Genomic DNA, 19,444 nt, shown 5'->3' with positions numbered 1-19,444 from the left:
TGTCTACTTATATATGCAAATCAATGAATAGATATATTTTATTGGCCAACATTTCTGGTCCTTCCTTTAACATTAATGATGACATCATCATCATCATTATTATCACCATCAGAGTAAATTGAAGGAGTGTCAATGAGAAATTTGCGTCCTCCAAGGGCCATCGCACTAATCTGTATGACTGACGAAGACTTTCCTATATTGGCAGTAGGATCTACACCGCCTTCAAACAATGGAGGTTCGAGACATTTGAGGCTGAGAATACAGTTTGCGATCTTCTTGGATGATTGAGTGTCGTATAGTGATCTTTGCTGGGTAACAAGAAGGGTATAATCCTTTGAGAACAACGAACTGTTGGAATCATAGTTATACTGAACACCTTCCAAAGTACCCAATGCAAGACGATCGACGTTTTCGACGCGAAAGTAATCTGAGATTCCATTCTCATTGGCCCAGAAGGCATCGATGATACGGTTGAGTTGAAAGTTTGCTATTTCGGTATTGATCTGTTCTGGAGAAGGTAGCAGGGACAAAGATCTGCGAGTTTGGGGATTGAAAACAAGAGAAGAATGATTAACAAGGTCCCACTGAGTGTTGGCCTGTCTTTTCCGCCAGAATTGACTGCCTTTAGTGTAGATATATCCACCAATGAGAAGAGGGGGAACCACCACTATAAGAGCCGGGATGGCCACAGTAATGAAAAAATAAGCACCCAAGGTGATTCCTCCGAAGAGTTTGACCCAGTCAGGGATGTCACTCCATAGTTGGCTGAGACTGTTTCCAGTGATAGAGGTTCTAGGGGGTTTCCTGTAGTTAGAGGAGGTCGATGAGGAGAAGGTGCGGGAGGCAAGGGGGGTAAGGGGGGTAAGGGAGGTGCCACGGGAGCCCCGTAAGATGCTACCGGTGATGCCACTGGAGGCCCATGAAATGCCACCGGGGATGCCACTGGAGCCCCTGCCAGGCACTCCACCTGGGATGGCACACTTAGTGCTAAAGTTACACCAAGGACCCCCACGAATGCACCTCGAAACAGGCCGACAAACATTCAAACTCACAAACTCTACTGGAAATGTATGAATAGTAAGAAGCATTATTAGATAACAAACCAAGAGAAAGCAAACGACATAAAACATCAATGCTCGAATGGTTCTCGATTAAGTGATGAGACAGTGAACCTCTGTAAGCAGGATTCTAAAATTTTCACCTCTTCAATCAGGATGTATTTTTCAACTTAGTAAACTACAGCTGTAATTGAGGGACTTTTACAGCAAAAGTTAAATAAGACGTGTGACTTTTGATCTCCCGTTCGGTTTTGGAAACGTTGAACCAATCAAAACCCTCTTCTCCTTCAGCAATCCTTCTTCCTTTACCAAATGGGTTATATCCACGGTCCCTATCCTTTAGTTTGGGCTGTTTAATATATGTATCTGACTTCATCTCAGCCTTTGCCTTTGCCTTTGCCTTAGCCAACTCTTTTAATTTCTCTATTCCTTCCTTCTGCCTCTTCTTGACATCCTTTAACCTCTTTAAAGCATCATCCACTTCTCTAATCATTTCTTTTCGAGACTCCCAAACTAACGATGAAACCTCGGTCATCTCCACCTGAGTCCATCCATTCTCGTGCAGCGACTCGACGGTTTTCATCACCTGTTCCACACATGGTGAAAAACAGCAAATATCAACCTGTCTCTTTTGACTGATCACTTCATCCAAATGGGGAATGGCATCCCACGGAGAGGGAAGATCTAAGAATACCGAGTCCGCATCGATCTTTTCTTGGGTTATCACAAATCCCTGTGAGCAAACATCTCGATGTGTTACAACAACCATATCGTTTAATCCATGATCACCGAATTCCTGTACGGCCTGTTTGTACCGGGCCTCGTGAAATTCATACGTGAAAATCCTTCCTGATTGGCCCACATTGCGCGCAAACGCATGTGTAAATGAGCCAGATCCTGTTCCGGCCTCAATGACTCGAGATCCACCAATCACGTTCATTCTTTGAAGAATGTAGCTGGAATCTGGTGTATACACAATCTGTGTTCGGTGGGGAAGAGATACCGTCCATAGTTCTGGAGTCGGATGTAATAAGTACACAAAGCCTTTTCCCTTCGGTGTCAGTAATTGAGCTCCATATTTTAGACCTATCATTGAATCATGTGGAAAAGAGCCAAATCGAGTATTGAGAACTTCACCCTGCTGAACTACGATCGGCTTGATATGCAACCGACTAATATATACCATTATCAGATCTCCATTCTCGATGGTGTCTTTGTATTTGGTGATGGACATGATGTAGGATGAACAAGAGGGTGAATGAAGTTTGAGAGAAAAATTTTTACTAGATAGGAAATAAATAGGGATTCCAAACCGTGGGCCTGGTTTTGGTATTATCCCGTTACGGATATAGTTTGCGTATTGAGTATATCCTTACTGGTCTACTATAATTTATTTTAAACTATTGTACGTGTTCTGTTCCCATTATTGATGTTATCTCTGAATTTATGCTGTAATGTTTGTACTGCTTGAGTATTAAAGTCATATACACTCACCACCACATACAGTACACAATCTTTACCCTTATTACTTGATCCAATTACTCTACCTATGCGGACAGCCCGTTGTTCCCGCTATATCCTTGCCCACGCCTACTTTAGCTGCCTTTATCATCATCATCCACAACAATCATTATTGACGTGGTGTACAGATGCATACAAATCGCGTCTGTCTCGTTGATCAGTTGCCTGATTGAGACACGATCGGCGCTAATGAAAACAAAGAAAAACACAAGGAGATAAATAAATAAAGAAGAGGAGACGAGTTGATCAGACTTTGTTCACTTGTTTTTTTCTGAAGCAATTGGTTTTGTTTTTGCACGATGAACACGCTTGTTGCGAAAGAGATCAACGACGAGAACGTGGAAGCGAATGGTAAGGGTGGGCTATTGGATGTGAAGGGGGCCAAGGGGGCCAGGGGGGCCGATGGGGCCAATGGAGCCAATGGAGCCAATGGAGCCAATGGAGCTAATGGAGCCAGTACAGCCAACACAGCCAATACAGCCCATACAGCCAAGACAGTCAATACAGCATTGGTGAATAGAGGACTCAGGACCAGACGCGCATTGGGGGTGATTTCTGAGTCCGAATTGAATAGGCGAAGTCGAAGAGATGATGATAGGGAGCTTAAGATGGATGAACTGGATCTAGATGAGCAAGAACAAGAGGTTCCAAAAGAACAAGAGCTCCCTGGGTCTCATGAAGATCCATTTTCGGGGATGTCCCGACTATCTCAATCGTCCAGATCATCTAAATCATCACAGTCATCATCAACAGAGCAGCCCATGACACCAATAATGAACCAGAAAATCTATGGAGACATTGCCAGAGCATACAAAACGTACTCAAAGAATAGCCTTGATCCGAATGATGAGGATACGTACGATATTACGATGGTTGCTGAGTATGGAAACCAAATTTTCAACTATATGCATAAACTAGAAGCCAAATACATGCCAGATCCTCGATATATGGAGGACGTACAGACCGAATTACTGTGGGAACATCGAACCACGCTTATGGATTGGCTGGTTCAGCTTCATTCACGATTTAATCTACTTCCCGAGACACTATATCTGTCTGTGAACATAATTGATCGATTTCTAAGCAAACAGGCGATTTCTTTGTCACGGTTTCAGCTTTGTGGAGCTGTGGCGATGTTTATAGCGGCAAAGTACGAGGAAATCAACGTTCCTACCGTTTCACAGATGATTTATATGGTTGGATATCAGTTTTCCAGGGTGGAATTTCTGAAAGCAGAACGATTCATGGTGGAAGCACTCGATTTTGAGTTTGGATATCCTGGTCCCATGTCTTTTTTAAGACGTGGTTCCAAAGCTGATGATTATGATAGTGAAATACGTACACTAGCCAAGTATTTCCTGGAATTTACTGTTATGGATGCCCGTTTTGTGGCTTCACCAGTTAGTTGGCTAGCCGCGGGTGCTCAATATACCTCGAGAAAGATGCTTGGTAGAGGAGAATGGACAGATGCTCATGTTTACTATTCGGGATACACTGAAGAACAGTTAACTCCACTTTACGACGTGTTTGTAGAGTGCTGTCTTAAGTGTAAAACCCATCATAAGGCCATTTTCGAGAAATATAGCGAGAGGAGGTTCAAGAGATCTGCCATATACGTGCAGGAGTATCTTGAGACCTACTATGGGGCATGATATAGCTCATTCTATCTACTAATTGAGCCAACAAGTAATACTAATTATCCTGAGTAATCGCGCGGAAGAGAGGTCCCAGGTGTAGATGGTTTTTCTTTCAACCCTGAAAATTTTTTTTACCGTTGAGTTTCCCTGGGAAAAAAAAAATTTCAGAGGCTCTTAAAGACAAAAGGGATATCGATAGTTTCTTGTTTGGAAAGCATTAAAAGCACAGATAATATAGAACAAAGATGTCTACAACTCAGACCAAATCTGGTGCTCAAGGTACCAAGTTCAGAATGTCAGTAAGTAAAGTTTAGGAGTGAAAGAATATGTATAGAAAGGTTAATACTAACAGAGAGATATAATAGCTCGCATTACCAAACGGTGCAGTGATGAACTGTGCAGACAATAGTGGAGCCAAAAACTTGTATGTGATGGCCGTGAAAGGCTTTGGTGCAAGATTGAATAGACTACCAGCTGCAGCAGCAGGTGATATGGTTATGGCTACAGTTAAGAAGGGTAAGCCCGAATTAAGAAAGAGAGTTATGCAGGCCATCGTCATTAGACAGGCTAAACCATGGAGAAGAAAGGATGGTACCTTTTTGTACTTTGAGGATAATGCAGGTGTTATTGCCAACCCTAAGGGAGAAATGAAGGGTTCTGCCATTACTGGACCTGTTGCCAAGGAGTGTGCAGATCTATGGCCTAGAATTGCTTCATGTTCTGGAGTTGTTGTTTAAGGATATGCCTATGTAATAGTTTGATTACGTTAACTATTCGATTTTGATTAATAAGTTATATAATTGAACCTTTAAATATTAATCTCACACCTTCTCGTCACATCTAATCATCGCTGATCACTTCCTCGCGTCCTCGTCCTCGTCCAGTCACCTTTTCGTCTCTTCGCCTTGTCGCCCCTCATCACCTCCTCGCGACCTCACTAAAAAGTCTCTTCACCTTCTAAACTCCTCACCTCGCTAAACAGCTCCCGCGTCCTCACTTTTCGTCTCTCCACCTTCCCGCGTCCTCACTTTTCGTCTGCTCACCTTCTCACCCCACCTCCCCTTCTCACCTCCCCTTCTCACCTCCCCTCCTCGTCACAACCACTCATACTTAGCTCACTTCGTTCACTAAGTATTCGCAAAGTATTCGCAAAGTATTCGCTAAGTATCTAAGCATGTCCCAAATCGAGCTCATCGCTCAACATCTCACTTCTCCAAAAATCCGTACAAGAGCTAACGCTCTAACGCAGCTGGAAGATCTCAACTTGAACACTCTGATTGTTCAGAACCATCTCACTAAAGATCTCTGTCTAGCTCTTATACAGTCTCTTTCTAACTTCATCTCCAACAATGCTACGACATTCTATCGCTCTTCTAGTTCGAATACTCAGGCCGAGATACGCTTGGTTAAGGCTTCTCATTTGATGAAGGTTTTAGTATTGACTATCTGTGAGCAACCTTCTTTGGTGTCGCAGTTTCGTCAGAAGCATTATGACATCTTTCTAGACTCTTTGACAGTCAATCTATTACTGGAGACATCCAAGGGAACTCGCATCCTACATCTTGTAGCTACTAATTGTGTCAAGGCTCTCAATATCTTGTTTGGCATTCAAGATATCAAGGATCATCTTAATGTATCCAAGTATGAGTCTGTTATTGCGATAGTATTGGAATGCCTAGATCTTGTCACTACTTCTGACATCAACAGCTCTCATGAGACTCTCATTACTCAGCTATTCACTCTTTTCTTGCACTTCTCTGCTCCTTCTTCAACCTCTACTTTGCTACTCTTCAGTAATAGTAATACGGCTGCTGCTATAGACAACTACTATTTAAGAATAGTTACCATCATCTTAAACTATTCTTCTAATATCTTCACCCATAGTCATCGTGAATCTCAATCTATCATACTAATCTTTCAGATCATCAACCAATCTCTCATTGATTTATCTACTGTTGATGTCAAAACTTGCTATAGATTATACAAGATTGGTGTCTGTCTTGTTTTGGACTTGAAGTCCATTACTTTCGTTCGTTTGATTAATCAGATTGCTATATTCGTCAATCTAATCCCTGATTTCCTTTGCTTGGATAACTTTCCAACTCTTCCTGGTGATAACTGGAATATAGATGATAATGGCAATTACCTGATCTCTCCTTACTCTTCTGATCAATCTTCTGGTATCATTGCTTCTGCAAGCCAACCTTCTACCACTTCCTCTTCTTCTTCTTCTTCTTCCTCCACTTTACATCAACTATCAGACTTGATCCTACTTCTTTTCGACTTGATTCATTCTGACAGTACTGATAGTACGGAGAATACTGATAGCACTGACAGTTCTGGAAGCCCTGGTAGGTTTTCTTTATCCCCTCAAGATGTTATTATCGATGAAAACTCTCATATACTCCTTAAATCATCCTCGAAATCATCCTCTTGGATGCTTAGACTTGGTTTAGTTGCAATAATAGACTCCTATTTCCATCTCAGGCCATCTTCCCATCTTCCCATTCGTCAACTCGGATCTTCTAGGCAGACACCAAAGCGCAGAAAGCTCTCTGGCTCAGTGCAACTTACTCAACTTGTCTCTCAAAACTTGGAAAACGTCTCCGGAACCGCTGCAGACTTTCTAATATCTCTACTAGACACAATCGATGATATTCGTCTACCATTGCAGCTAATTTCACTACTGTTTTCTGGTTATTCAGACAACAGAGGACTCCGAATACCTGCCATAGGTCTCAAATCTTCTCTTAATGACTCCAATTCTTTCCTTGAGTGCCTTCTCTTACACTTGGAATCTTCAAACATTATCGTAAAATTCTGGGACTTGTCCTGTTTGCTATCGCTAATTCAAATCCAAACATCTGCTACATCACAGACCATCTCCTCTTCTCTCCTCAACAGATCCGTTAAATATGCCTTAGAGTTTTTGAAGACGCCTGATCTTTGCAGACCCTCTTCTCTTCTTCTTTCTTCGCTATATCGTTTGGCTTCTATGTCTTCCATCCAGTTGGATAGATCAATTATTCAGCAGTATGAAACAGTGATAGATTTGGCTGAGATAAGTGGTCCTGCTTTGATATGTAAGGAATCTGTAATCTTTTGGACAACATCATTCAACGTCTGTAAGAACTATCGTCTTGGAAATATCAAGTTGAATACTGATCTTACTTCTTCTACAGAAGGCCAATTGTTCAGTAATAAAGTGGCTAGTTGGCTTCTCTCCAGATTCAGTCAGCTCTCTGATATGACCAATATCCACGATATTACTTCTGCTGTGGCTCTAATTCATTGGTTGGCCAATGGAAAGGTCCTATGCCAAGACGATTTTACTTGCACTCAGTTGAAATCACCTGCTCTGGCAGCTTATAACGAAAAGAAAATTCTACGTCAGTACATATTGATGCAATCAGCGGTCTCAGAAGTGTCCTATGCAAGTGTCAAACCCGTTCTACGTCATCATTTTCCTGTTCTTTCTGTTGACAATGACATCTCTGAAAGGCTTTTGGCAGAGTTTAACTCTTTCATAGATCGTCGTTGTTTGAATGAAGCTACAACATTGGACTCAACAGCATTTTACTGGTGGATAAACGTTGTTCTGCAAGCACAGGACGACACTGTTACTCGTTCTCCCTTCGAAAGATCATTCAGTTCTCCAAGAGACGAGTACAAATCTCTAATGGCCTTTGTAGAGACGATGAACGGAGTAAACGACAACTGTATTGAGAAAGTTTCTCTCATTGTCCGTCCTTCTGAATTTATTGACAGACTCGTCAAATGTCTTGAAGGAGAACAACTCGATGCGGACGATGATCAGAAGCAGAATGATCCACCCGATACTCAACTGGTGGACCAGATCTTCACTGATAGTTTGATCATCGCTGTAGATTCTCCCAATACTAAAACAGTCTCTACTGCTACCTATAACTACTTAAACTTATCTTGTTGTCCTTCTACAGGGATGAAACTCATTCAATTCTGTATGAAGATGCCCCTAGAAGAATCCCAACAGATCCGCTATGCCATGCAAATCGTTAGATGCCAAAGATCCGACTTGAAAATACTTGCGTGCTACTTTGAGATCTGTCTTCAGCTCGAGCGTCTACATATCGATACCCTGAAGGAGTCTACGCTAGACGAGCTACTTACTGGAACGATGGATCTTCTTCAGAAGCACAAAACAAAGACATATGAGCTTACGGTGGTGGTACTCTGCCGACTCTTTGGACGATTCTGCGGAAGTTGGATCTCAAGTCGAAATGAAGGGTTCAAAGCAGATTGTATAGAAGTCTACGAGTACTTGAGACTTCTCTATGAAAAGAGGATGCTGTATACTCAGCGAGAAGTGGTGGAGTATGCTGCGCTTTGTTGTCAGGTAGGCCATTTCACGCATTCAAATGACTCTTTTGATTGCATTAAAACACTCACAAACTGCTTTTCTGAGGCCGATAACTTTGCCAAAGCCTGCATTACTCCTGGTATAGCTTCTTTAATCCATGATTCGTCATATAAAGATCAGTTTATGCTCTACGATAGTTTTGTGAATACCTTCACTCAACCTCAGAAGACTGTCGAGAGTTCTGCCACCTTCAACTTCTTTCTTTCTCTGATCTGTACTGCTTCTGATAATATCACTTTGGCAGCAGTCTGCCATCTACTTGAGTTCTCTCAGTATAATCAGGTCAAGGTTTATCTCCAATACTCTCTAAGAGACGATTTGCTGTTACATCACCTTGGACCAAGTTCTAAGTTCTTTTGGAACTATAAAGTTTTAATCTTCAAATGCTGGCGAGGATTTGAACTTCGCCTACAGCAGTTTCCATTTGAGATATTAGGGTGCTCTAATTGTACAGACTTGGTTAATACTTTTAGTAAGGAACTTGTAGCCATAGCTTTGGCGTACAATGATAAAAAGGCCATCAAACAGATGGCTAAAATCACTCAAATACCAGAGAAAAGTCTCATTCAGGACTCTGTATCATTGGCTGTAGCACTCTCATTTACTAAAGATGGAATTAGGGAGAAGGTATTTCAACTATTCGAGCATTTCATGAACAAGACGGCTTCTGCAAAGACTCTGAAGGAACAGCTTATTTTGATTGTTTTACAGATTTTGAAACTCTGTGATTGTTCAGACGAACACATTGTTATTCAGGCCATTGCCAAGCACTGTAAGGGTAGTGAATTCGATGAGACGGACTCCCAAGGATTCGAACTTCTCTCTGATTTTGGTCTCACCATTTCTCCCGAGGTTTGTTTCACCCTAATTGATAAGCTGATGCTTCTCTGCCATAACTCTCACTTTTGGAGTCTTCCGTCGATTTATTTCATACTTTCCAGGTTTCTCTTCATGCTCGAGGGGTCTGTACTTGTAACTGAGAGATCTAGCTATCTTCGTCGGATTCAAATGGTTCTACAAATTGACCTCACTTTCTCTGCCGACAACCACGTGTCTCAGTTGGTAGCTCAGACAGTTGCCAAGTATCTGGAAATTCACGAATTACGACAGGATGCTATAAATGTGATGAATACAGTACTCAGAGCCGTTTTGAAGTATAATTCATCTTTTTACGGAAGGGTATGTATTCCTATAGTGATCAAGCTGGTTCAGATGAATCAAATGGATCAACAGAGTTGCAAGGATATTGACAGCTTTGCCCGAGATCTTAATAAGCACCTTAGAAGTTTCCAGGAACTGGACGAAGTGCTTTTGGTGGTTCAATCGACTCTTGAACTTTACTTCAAACGACCAATAAGTCTTACAATTTGTTCTGGCTTGAACATAATCAGCTCCACGGAACTCTCCAACTCTAGAGACATGTTTTCATTACTTTCCTTAGTGCTTCCTAATGTAGCAGATTGGTACAAAGAAACAATTGATATACTCCTTACTGACAGTCTTGTAGGGAAACTCTACCAGATACACAAACTTTACCACTCGGTCCTTTCAAAGCCATTTTCTATTTGGATAGGAAATTGCATAGGCCGATTCTACTCAATTACAGGTCGATACCCTCAAATCCATCCTCATGAGTTCAGTCAAAAGCTCTTTAAAGGCTACCAAGGATTGGAATTTGCAAATAGAGTCCAGCTATTGGACCCGATTTTCGAACAGATGATTGATACCCTTTCAGAGTCAAACTTGGAGACCCGGATCTGCTTTGAGCTTATTACCAGTGCTGTAATTCATAAACGCAAGAAGGAGAACGATGACATCCTAGAGCTTGTAACTTACTCGAGACTATTTTTGCAGTATGAAAAGTACGTTTATCCGATGAGCAACTACGTTTGCTCTCTTTCTGGAGCCGAGTTGGAGGCTAACGAACCCAAATTGTATTATCGGGAGAGCTTGGAAACGGCGCTTAAAGGATTCTCGGTGGTTGTAGTACAAACATCGTTCGAATCATGGGTCACAAAGATTTACTTTGGAATGATTAATGACCTAACTGCAACATCATCTCTCATGGCTATTATTACAGCTTACGTCTGCCGGATACCATCTTTTGCCAGGACAAACTTTTCTGCGTTGACTCTCTACTACATCAATGCAGAAAACTCCAGACAAGGTAAGAAGCTTATTGTGAAGATGATTCGAGATTTCTTTGCATCAGACTTTGCAAGACTACCTACAGAAGCCATCAACTTATTTTTAGAGCTAGTCCTTTTGATCAGAATAGGCGCCAAGAATAGACTTGGCAAATTTACCAACATCTTTCTGTCATTGGACCAAAAACGGATGTATCGTGCTGCATTGTATGTGAAAAAACCCAAAGCTGCCCTAATGCTACTTGAAGACTGGTACCTAGTGGAAGAACACGGATGTAAAGAGGACTGGAAGACGGAAGAGTATCAGACATTGTCCTCCATATACTCGTTATTTGACGAAAACGACTTGTTTTTTGGTCTTCCAGCATTTCCAACTCTTGACTGTGGAATGAATTATATTAGACATAATGATAGGAAGGTTGGAGCACTTATGTTTGATAATGCCGAGTTGGATGTTGCATTATCGGGTAAGAACGATGGCCATGTAGTGTATTCGAGCCAGTTGTGTAGAGATATGCTGCAGATGGGATGGTCAGGAATTTCTAGAGTACTAGAAGAGCATTCTCAAGAGAATTCCACAGATGAATTGAAATATGAAAGGTCGTGGAAGTTGAACCAGTGGGATCTTCCTTTACCTGAAGAAGATGGAGGAGCCCAGTCGACTATGTATAAGACTCTCAAGTGGATTCAGAACGAACCAGACAAGAAGACATGTATTTGCGACAAGATGATGCAGTCGATAGTCGATAACCACAGTCGTTTTGTGGGATCAGGGACTGTTGAAGATGGACTGCAGACTTGGTGCAAGACACTGGCGTTTGTAGTCAACGTTAAGGAAATTATTGAATTGGATGGAGAACAACTGGCCGAGTATGTGAATGACAATGATCGACTGTTGAAGTGGATTAAGGCTTCAGATGTGGGTGCTTCCGAGGATATTATATTAGGAAGGAAAGCAGCCTATGAGTTGAATCGAGAAGATATGGTGAGAGGGTTTGGAGTTGTGAACGAGTTGCATCGATATGGAGAGCTAATGAGACTGAAAGGAGCCAATCAGAAGAGTATTAATGCTGCAGTTTACCTTAGTAGGTTTGCAGAAAGTCGATTTGAGGGATGTCAAGAGAGTGTGAGACAAGCTGTTCATCGAGTGACGACTTTTGATCTTGCTGCATCGTTTTGGGCTCAAAGAGAAGAGACTGCGTTTCCTGTAGTGACGTTGAAGAAACTATTGATGGAAATTGACGATAATAAGGCTTCTAAGATGAAGTCTCCTGCTTTGACGCGTGGTTTACTTCATGCCTATATTGCGAAATGGTGCAACGAGTCACGACAAGAGACACCTGCCAGTATTATGAGGGAGTATATTGAACCAGAAGTCAATGACAGGGCGAATGAAACCAAAGAAGGTGGACAGATGTATCGGATATTTGCCCAATTTTGCGATACAGAGCTTAGAAATGGTGGGTTAGATGCCAAAATAACCAAACTTGGTGGAAGCAGTCGTCGTTTAGAGCACGATCTTGGGGAATTGGAGCATTATGTGAAGAAAGAAAGCCGAGAAAAGGAGAGAAAGAATGCAAGAAGGGCCTTTTCCAGGCTCAAGGTCAGGTATAGAGCTGAAATGGCAGAACTCAAGGAAGTTGTGGCCAGTAAGAAGAAGTACATTGGTCAAGCTATTAAGTTCTACTTGAAAGCTATAGTTTTGGATGAATCGAATGGTTACGGGACTGATGTTGATCGATTTTGTGCTCTCTGGTTGGAAAATAGTGACACTGGAATAGATTCCAGATACCTTGAAGCAGTACCATCGCATCTCCTTGTGACTTGGAACAACCAGCTCACTTCGAGGCTTCTTGACGATACTGACAGCATCTTTCAACGAGATCTTCAGGCATTGATAACCAGAATAGCATTTAAGCATCCTTACCATACCCTATATCTTTTGAAGTCTCTCTGTATCACCAAAGAAGAGTCATCCGATACTGCTGCACAGTCACGTGGTCGCGCAGCAGAGCATCTATGGCAGATTCTTGAACAGAATGAGACGCTATTCAACGTGAGGGGAATCAAACATGTGATTCGATGTATCGATGAGATGTGTGAGCATATAGTTGAATTGGCCAACTTTAAGTTGGCACATAGAGTAAAAAAGTCACGGCTTTCCAGCCTTGCCGGTGGAGATTGGTGGCTAACGGTACTTCCAAAGATGAATTTGCCATCACCTGTTCCAGAGTTGAGCATCGAGACGGTTAAACCTTACGATTCTCAGTATATTTGCACCATAAATACGGTGGATGGTTACATTTCATCGGCAACTTCGGGAGTCAGCCAGCCAAAGATAATGAAGATTCGTCTTTCTAATGGAGAGACACAGAAGGTTCTCATAAAGGGAGGAAGTGACGATTTGAGACAGGATGCAATCATGGAGCAGGTATTTGAGAAGGTGAACCGGTTGCTAGAGGAAGATGATGCTACCAGAAAGAGGAAACTACGTATCAGGACGTACAAAGTGATTTCTTTGGGGCCAGGATCAGGAATAATTGAGTTTGTGCCGAACTCTGTAGCATTATATGATATCTTGAAGCAACTTCATAGTGGAGATACACTTCGAATTGACCAAGCAAGAAGCAAGATGAAGGAGGTTCAATCCAAGACGAAGGAGGACAAAGTGGAGGTTTACAGAGAGATTAGAGAGCAAATACGACCGGCCTTTAAGCGGTTCTTCTTCAACAACTTCGTTTCTCCAGATTCGTGGTACAGATCACGGGTAGTATACACACGAGGAGTGGCAACGACGTCAATTATTGGGTTCATTCTTGGATTGGGCGACCGTCATTGTAACAACATTCTTATTGACAGCTCTTCGGGAGAGCCAATCCACATCGATTTGGGGGTTGCTTTTGACCAAGGCAAGGCATTACCTATTCCGGAAACAGTCCCTTTTAGGTTGACCAGGGATATAGTGGACGGATTTGGAATCACTGGAGTAGACGGGTTGTTTAGTAAGAGCTGTGAACAGGTACTGAGGGTTCTTAGAACTCATACGGAGTATATATGTGGTATATTAGACGTTCTCAAGTACGATCCGTTGTACTCGTGGACTCTTTCGCCTCTTAGAAAGAAGCAATTGCAGCATCTGAACATTGAAAATGAGCCTCTAGATAAGGCTATTGAACAGGACAGTGGCTCCGAGGCCAACTTAGCCATAGAAGTGGTTAAGAATAAGTTACAGGGAGAACAGTTAGGCGATGAAGCAGTGGTTCGAGTACTCATACGAGAGTCTACAGATGAGAAGAACTTGGCAATGATATATTTAGGGTGGTGTGCATTTTTATAGCCAACAAAGCTGGCGTGGTTGCACCATTTATTGTTATTCCTTTGAGATCAGAGATGACTATTAAATCAATGAATAAGCAGTTAGGCAGTAGTGACGTTTATATAACGGTGATTAGACTCTATTCTCGTTACTCTTGTATTCAAGAATAGGTAACTAATCAATACTATTCAATAACGAGAAAAATCATGCCTTGGAGTCACGTGATCTCTTAATTATATAGATCACGTGACAAATTACCTCGCTCGCTATTAACAGTATCAACTATACTAGTAAACTCCATTAAATTAAAATCATGTACTTAAGCCTATTGCCTGTTATATCTGCCTCTTTGATTGTAGTTTCTCTTAAAACCACCTCTTTTCTGGTTATTGTGCTGATGATAATACTCCTTCTCTCTTATTTGTTCCTCTCTGAACTTATCGATGAGGTCATTGTTCATAGTAATATATTTTACATGAATTCCTTTAATGTAAATTTTCGTCACCTTATAAAACTTCTCACCATGGGCATCTGACACCACCACATCTTTAAGGGTGAGGTTCATCCATGAGTCGCAGTTGGTGAGTATCCCATTGATGGTATCACCTCGTTTCAGTTCAATCATCACTGCTTCTCCTTTTATGGAGTTGAGTAGATAGAGAGGGAGCATATTGAATGGGAGAGAAGTTGAAGAGAAGGTTGAAGACAAAGCGAAGTTGAAGGTCAAGCTCAAGTTGAAGTTAAAGTTGAAGACGAAAGTTTTTCTTTTGCGACGGATCGATCGACACGTCGATCGACTTGAGCGTGCTATTCCTGTTGCCATTTAATGCATTTATTTATGCACGTCTATCCCATGTTTTATGCACTTGAGCACTTCTCGCGAACTTCACCACTTCGTTGCTTCATTAACACTTCTTCCTTCTTTAAACAATGGATCTCTCCGCCAGTAGATGCTACAGACTTCAGGTTCCCGCCGCTGTAGATCCGCGCCTCCGCTTGGATTGCCGAACGGGCGCATCGACTTTGATTTATCAATCGCGACTCTATGTGTTTGGCGGCCTCGCCAGAATCATCGACTTGCCGCCAAATTTCACCGTCGAAAATGTGGAGGCGGAGGCTAAAATCCACAATATTGCACAATTGATGTCGGCGGAAACATTTGTGTTGAGCTTGACCAGTCAGAAGTGGGAACATTTGAAAGTGAGGCCGGCGAAGTCGGGCGGTCCGCCAGATCAGGCGAAGCCCACACCCACACCGACACCCACACCGACGCCGACGCCGACGCCCCGCATGTTTCACGCAATGCTCGTCTATGACAACTTCCTGTATATCGGTGGCGGCCTTGGATTCGACCAGACCGGTCGGAAGGTCCACGTGCTGAATGATCTCTGGCGATTCGACGTGCTTGACCGCCGCTGGAAGTGCCTCTTCGCCGACGGTAACGATAAAATCGAGCCCCGCTACGAGCATCAATTCATATTCCTGGAGACTTTAGAGAGTATCGGCTTTGGGGCCGATTACGGTTTTTTGGTGGTTGGCGGTCTCAATGCCGCCGCCGAGGTCTACTCCGGAGTGTCTCTGTGCAACCTCACCAAAGAATCTTGGTTTTATCGCGGGAAAATCACATTGGTCGAGTCGGGTACACAGGCCGCCGCCGCCAAGACCGCTACGCACCTTGTCGAAAACTCCCGCTTTCGCGACTTCGCATCAGGTGTCTCTAGAGGCTACCGCGCTTCTGTCAACTCGATGATTATACACCGCGCGGAGGGCTTCGATTTGAAACTCATCTGTTTCGACAGCACTGCTCTTTCTGATAAATACGAGCCGCTAGTCGAGTACGTGGCGTCGGGCCGCGGACGACGCTTTGAGTGCGGGGCGAAGGTTGCGAAGGTTGCGGCTGGGGAGGCGGCAACGGCGGAGAAGGCAGCCACCGCGACCTCCACGGCTCCCGCAGCGCTCTCCTTTCCCTCCATGGATTTCTTCGGCGAAAACCTTGTTATTAGCGGTTTCTTACCCACAGAGCATCGCCTGTCCACATACATCCGCAACCTTCGTTCCCGCAAATGGATGCGGGTTCATATCCGCTGCTTCCACAAGCCTTACACCCACCGCCTCACGCGCGGATACGTCTGGCGTTCACATCATTTGCTGGTCTTTCTTGGCTCCAAGCGCGGCCAGGCAAATGCCCCCGCGTGTGCACAGTTTTTTGACACCTACGTCTTTGTCCCTCTTGCGTTCACTAGCACTTTCGGTATCGAGTCACAGGCCGCCAAGGCGGAAGAATCCATAAGCCCCGCACTGACCATCGCGTCCACCGCCGAGAAACTTCTCCCCTCTCCGTCTTCCACACCGGCCGCATCTTTCGTCTCTGTCGCATCTTCCGCTTCAGCCGCATCCATAGTCCCCGCCGCATCTTCCGCACCGGCCTCCGCCACCAACCTCTCCTTTACCAAATCGGCACCGACCGCCTCCAGCTCGTCCTTTGTGGCCTATGCCAACAAGATCGCTCCACATCTGCAAGTCAGTTCAATAAAATCTGTCTTCCCGACCTCCGCCGTGGCTCTATCTAAGAATGCATTCGAGCGATTTTCCGCATTCTCCGACTTTGAATTCGTCTCCGCCGACGGCACCGCGGTGCCTGTACCATTGACACTTTGCCACCGTCGCTGGGGTAAAAAATTTGATAGCTTGTTGACAGACGCTTACGCTTGGTCCTACGTTGATGCTCGAATTCCCGCCGCCATTTCTGTTCTCCATGGTGACGGCAATGCGCAGGCGGTTAATGCTGCTCTGGCCGTGGCCGCAGGTTCCACTGCTACCGCCAGCACCGCCGCCGATCATAATATTTCGTGCGGTTCGCGGAGCTCTCGTCGCTCCTCTGGTTCTGTAATTCTTGGTACTGGCCGCGGAGGAGGTAGCGGCAACGGTATAGCGGGATCCCCAGGATCCTTTGGATCTTTCGGATTCGGTTCTTCCTCCAGAGATGAACTATTCCTGCGGTCGCAATCGAAATCGCAATCTCAGAACGCTGCGCAGTATCAAAGCTCTGCGCAGCCACGAACCTCCGACTCTACACCGCTGTTCCGCTATCCGTTCCAACCCAAAGAACGATATTCCAGCTCACCGCCGCAGTCACAGACACAATCACAGCAATCATATATGGCTGGAATGGGCCTGTCACGTCGGAGTTCTCTCAACATGACGTCTCTGCCGCCAAACGTTAACCGCGGCGTGTCGTCGCCGCGTCAGAGCATCACCTCACTGAGCGGTACTGACTCGCGCCGGAGCTCGTTACTGGCGCCAAGCGCCACTTCAGGCGGCCAGCGCAGAAATTCCGCGGAACTGATTTTCGGACGATCAAATTCGATTCCGCGGCGGCGGTCTGTGGGTACTCCGTATCTGTCGGGTTGGTCGGAAGTCGGCCCTATTGGTGCAGCCTCGCCTCGCCGAACCTCCCAGCGCGGATCTTTACTTAGCCACGAGTCTAGAGAATCATTCTTCGACGAACACTCTAGCAGAAGACCCAGTATCGCCTCAGCGTTGTCGGTGGTGTCAGGAACGTCGGCCATTTCTGTCGTATCAGGCGCACCGTCGTCTTCGTCTGCTCCTACACCGACATCCCCTTCAATTTCTGCCAGATCGGCAAACTCTACTAATCCCGCCACCACCGCGTCCATCGCATCCGTCTCTTCTGTTGCGCCACCGATTTCCATTCCCACCGCCGATCTTCCTCCGCAGCCGCCGATGCCGACCGTTGATTTCCGCGGAGAGACACTTCCAGCTGAAGAAGGTGTGCACGAACCATCTCTCACAACTATCCATGCGAGTACCGCCACTACAGCTACACTGGAAACTAGGACTCCAGCATCGTCGTTTGCTTCGTCGGGAGATCCACTTGACCCGATGGGCACACAAGCGGAGAATGCAGGACCTGCGGGCAACGAGGACGCCCCAACTGTAACAAATACCCACTCCGCTTCGACCCCGCCAAACTCCGCCGCGCCCTCCGCCATGCTTTCTTCCCAAACTACCTCACCGATAGGCTCTCCGCATACCCCCCCGACTTTCGCCACCGCCACTCCCGCGGATCCCTCGCCGGGTATTCCGTCCTACATCTCCTTGGAAAACAAAATCGGTTTCCCGCCATGCGAAGAGGCCTCTGTGGACGGAGCCCGCATTCCTCGCTCATTATGTATTCCCTATGCCCGCCAGACCGTTAAGGCATTTGCGGAGTTCTTGTATACGGGGCAAGTCGGCTCCAACTGGAAGATCTTTCCGACAGCTACAGAGCTACTCATGTTAGCCAAGAGGTATGATATACCGTTGCTTTACAACTTGGTCCTGGAGATGCTTTTCGTGGTGTTGGCCCGCAAAGAGGCACAGTTGATGAACGACGCGCGAAAATTGAAGGCCGTCGTTGAGGCCGGCGGCATTCAGGATAAGTTCGGGCCGACAACGTTTGGCGCCGGTTCCGCCATTGACCGCTTTTCTCAATGTCTCGCCAAACTTGACGATGGGTTCGTTGACCGCGTGTTGTTTAAGCGCGCATCCAAGGTGGCACGGCGCACCTCTTCAATGGGTGTGCACACTGCTGGTAGTCCGGCCGAATGGGAGGCGGAGCGCGGAACCGCACCGGTCGTCAATGCACCATCCCCTGGGTGCTCACCCCATCTTTCCACACCTCCTGCAACACCCCCCTGCCGCACCCCCTACCTCGCCCCACGCTGCATCCCCCGCTGCACCCCTGCTCTCATATCTCTGCTATCATCCGATTCGTCGACAGACGAGAACGCAACTTCGGTTCGAACAACTCTTGGGTTTCTCAAAGACGATGTTTACGAGACTTCGGATGGTGACGGGGATGTGGAAGCTGCTCTTGCGGATGCAGCGAGATCTGGAAGGTTTGGCGATCGTAAGAGCGTTGCCAGTAGTTTCTTTGGACCAGGCGATGTCCTCAACAATAAAAGGGAGTCCAGTGTGACTGCGTCGACCGGTGCGTCGACTGGTTTCAAAAGTTCCAAGGAATGGCCGTCATTTAAGCAGTTGGTGAGTCCCCACACAGTGGAGTGCTCAGACACAATTGTAGAAATGCTCATTGAGACTGGCGCCATAGCCAACGATATGAAGCTGATGCTTCGAGCCATCAACGTTAAGGAAATGTCTTTACAGTATAGAAAGCAGAAACGTGAGGTGATGGCGACATTAGAGGCCATGAAGACGATTAGCCAAGGGTAGAATTTATGTACATTAATTGATTTATGTAACGTCTAGACTGCCAAGTATGTGCACGGCGTGGCCTAATGCGTGCGGCGTAGCCTCGGGCTGGATCCTGAACGGCGTTTGCTGTTGTACCGCGTTTTCAAGCC

At 45.1% G+C, this 19,444-nt stretch overlaps 5 protein-coding genes across 5 annotated transcripts; 3 read left to right on the top strand and 2 right to left on the bottom strand.

The window, feature by feature from the left end:
- Positions 1–38: 38 nt before the first annotated feature.
- Positions 39–1,123, bottom strand: FOA43_004240 (uncharacterized protein; the record flags this gene model as incomplete). Its single annotated transcript, XM_038924483.1, has 2 exons — positions 39–753; positions 1,119–1,123. The coding sequence occupies 2 exons, from the start codon at positions 1,121–1,123 to the stop codon at positions 39–41; spliced, it is 720 nt and encodes a 239-aa protein (XP_038780411.1).
- A 113-nt stretch (positions 1,124–1,236) lies between these two features.
- FOA43_004239 (uncharacterized protein) lies at positions 1,237–2,292 on the bottom strand (the record flags this gene model as incomplete). The annotated part of the gene is made up of 1 exon (XM_038924482.1): positions 1,237–2,292. The coding sequence occupies one exon, from the start codon at positions 2,290–2,292 to the stop codon at positions 1,237–1,239; it is 1,056 nt and encodes a 351-aa protein (XP_038780410.1).
- A 586-nt stretch (positions 2,293–2,878) lies between these two features.
- Positions 2,879–4,231, top strand: CLB4 (B-type cyclin; the record flags this gene model as incomplete). Its single annotated transcript, XM_038924481.1, has 1 exon — positions 2,879–4,231. One exon carries the CDS (start codon positions 2,879–2,881, stop codon positions 4,229–4,231), a length of 1,353 nt encoding a protein of 450 aa, XP_038780409.1.
- Positions 4,232–4,461: 230 nt separating this feature from the next.
- RPL23A (60S ribosomal protein L23A) lies at positions 4,462–4,953 on the top strand (the record flags this gene model as incomplete). Its single annotated transcript, XM_038924480.1, has 2 exons — positions 4,462–4,515; positions 4,582–4,953. 2 exons carry the CDS (start codon positions 4,462–4,464, stop codon positions 4,951–4,953), a joined length of 426 nt encoding a protein of 141 aa, XP_038780408.1.
- Positions 4,954–17,822: 12,869 nt separating this feature from the next.
- Positions 17,823–19,313, top strand: FOA43_004236 (uncharacterized protein; the record flags this gene model as incomplete). The annotated part of the gene is made up of 2 exons (XM_038924479.1): positions 17,823–18,672; positions 18,862–19,313. The coding sequence occupies 2 exons, from the start codon at positions 17,823–17,825 to the stop codon at positions 19,311–19,313; spliced, it is 1,302 nt and encodes a 433-aa protein (XP_038780407.1).
- Between the last annotated feature and the right edge of the window lie 131 nt (positions 19,314–19,444).

The sequence above is a fragment of the Brettanomyces nanus genome, chromosome 4 (genome assembly GCF_011074865.1).
Source record: "Brettanomyces nanus chromosome 4, complete sequence".
NCBI classification, from domain to species: domain Eukaryota; kingdom Fungi; phylum Ascomycota; class Pichiomycetes; order Pichiales; family Pichiaceae; genus Brettanomyces; species Brettanomyces nanus.
The sequence above is the reverse complement of the archived record's forward strand: the minus strand, read 5'-3'. Positions and strand labels throughout refer to the sequence as shown.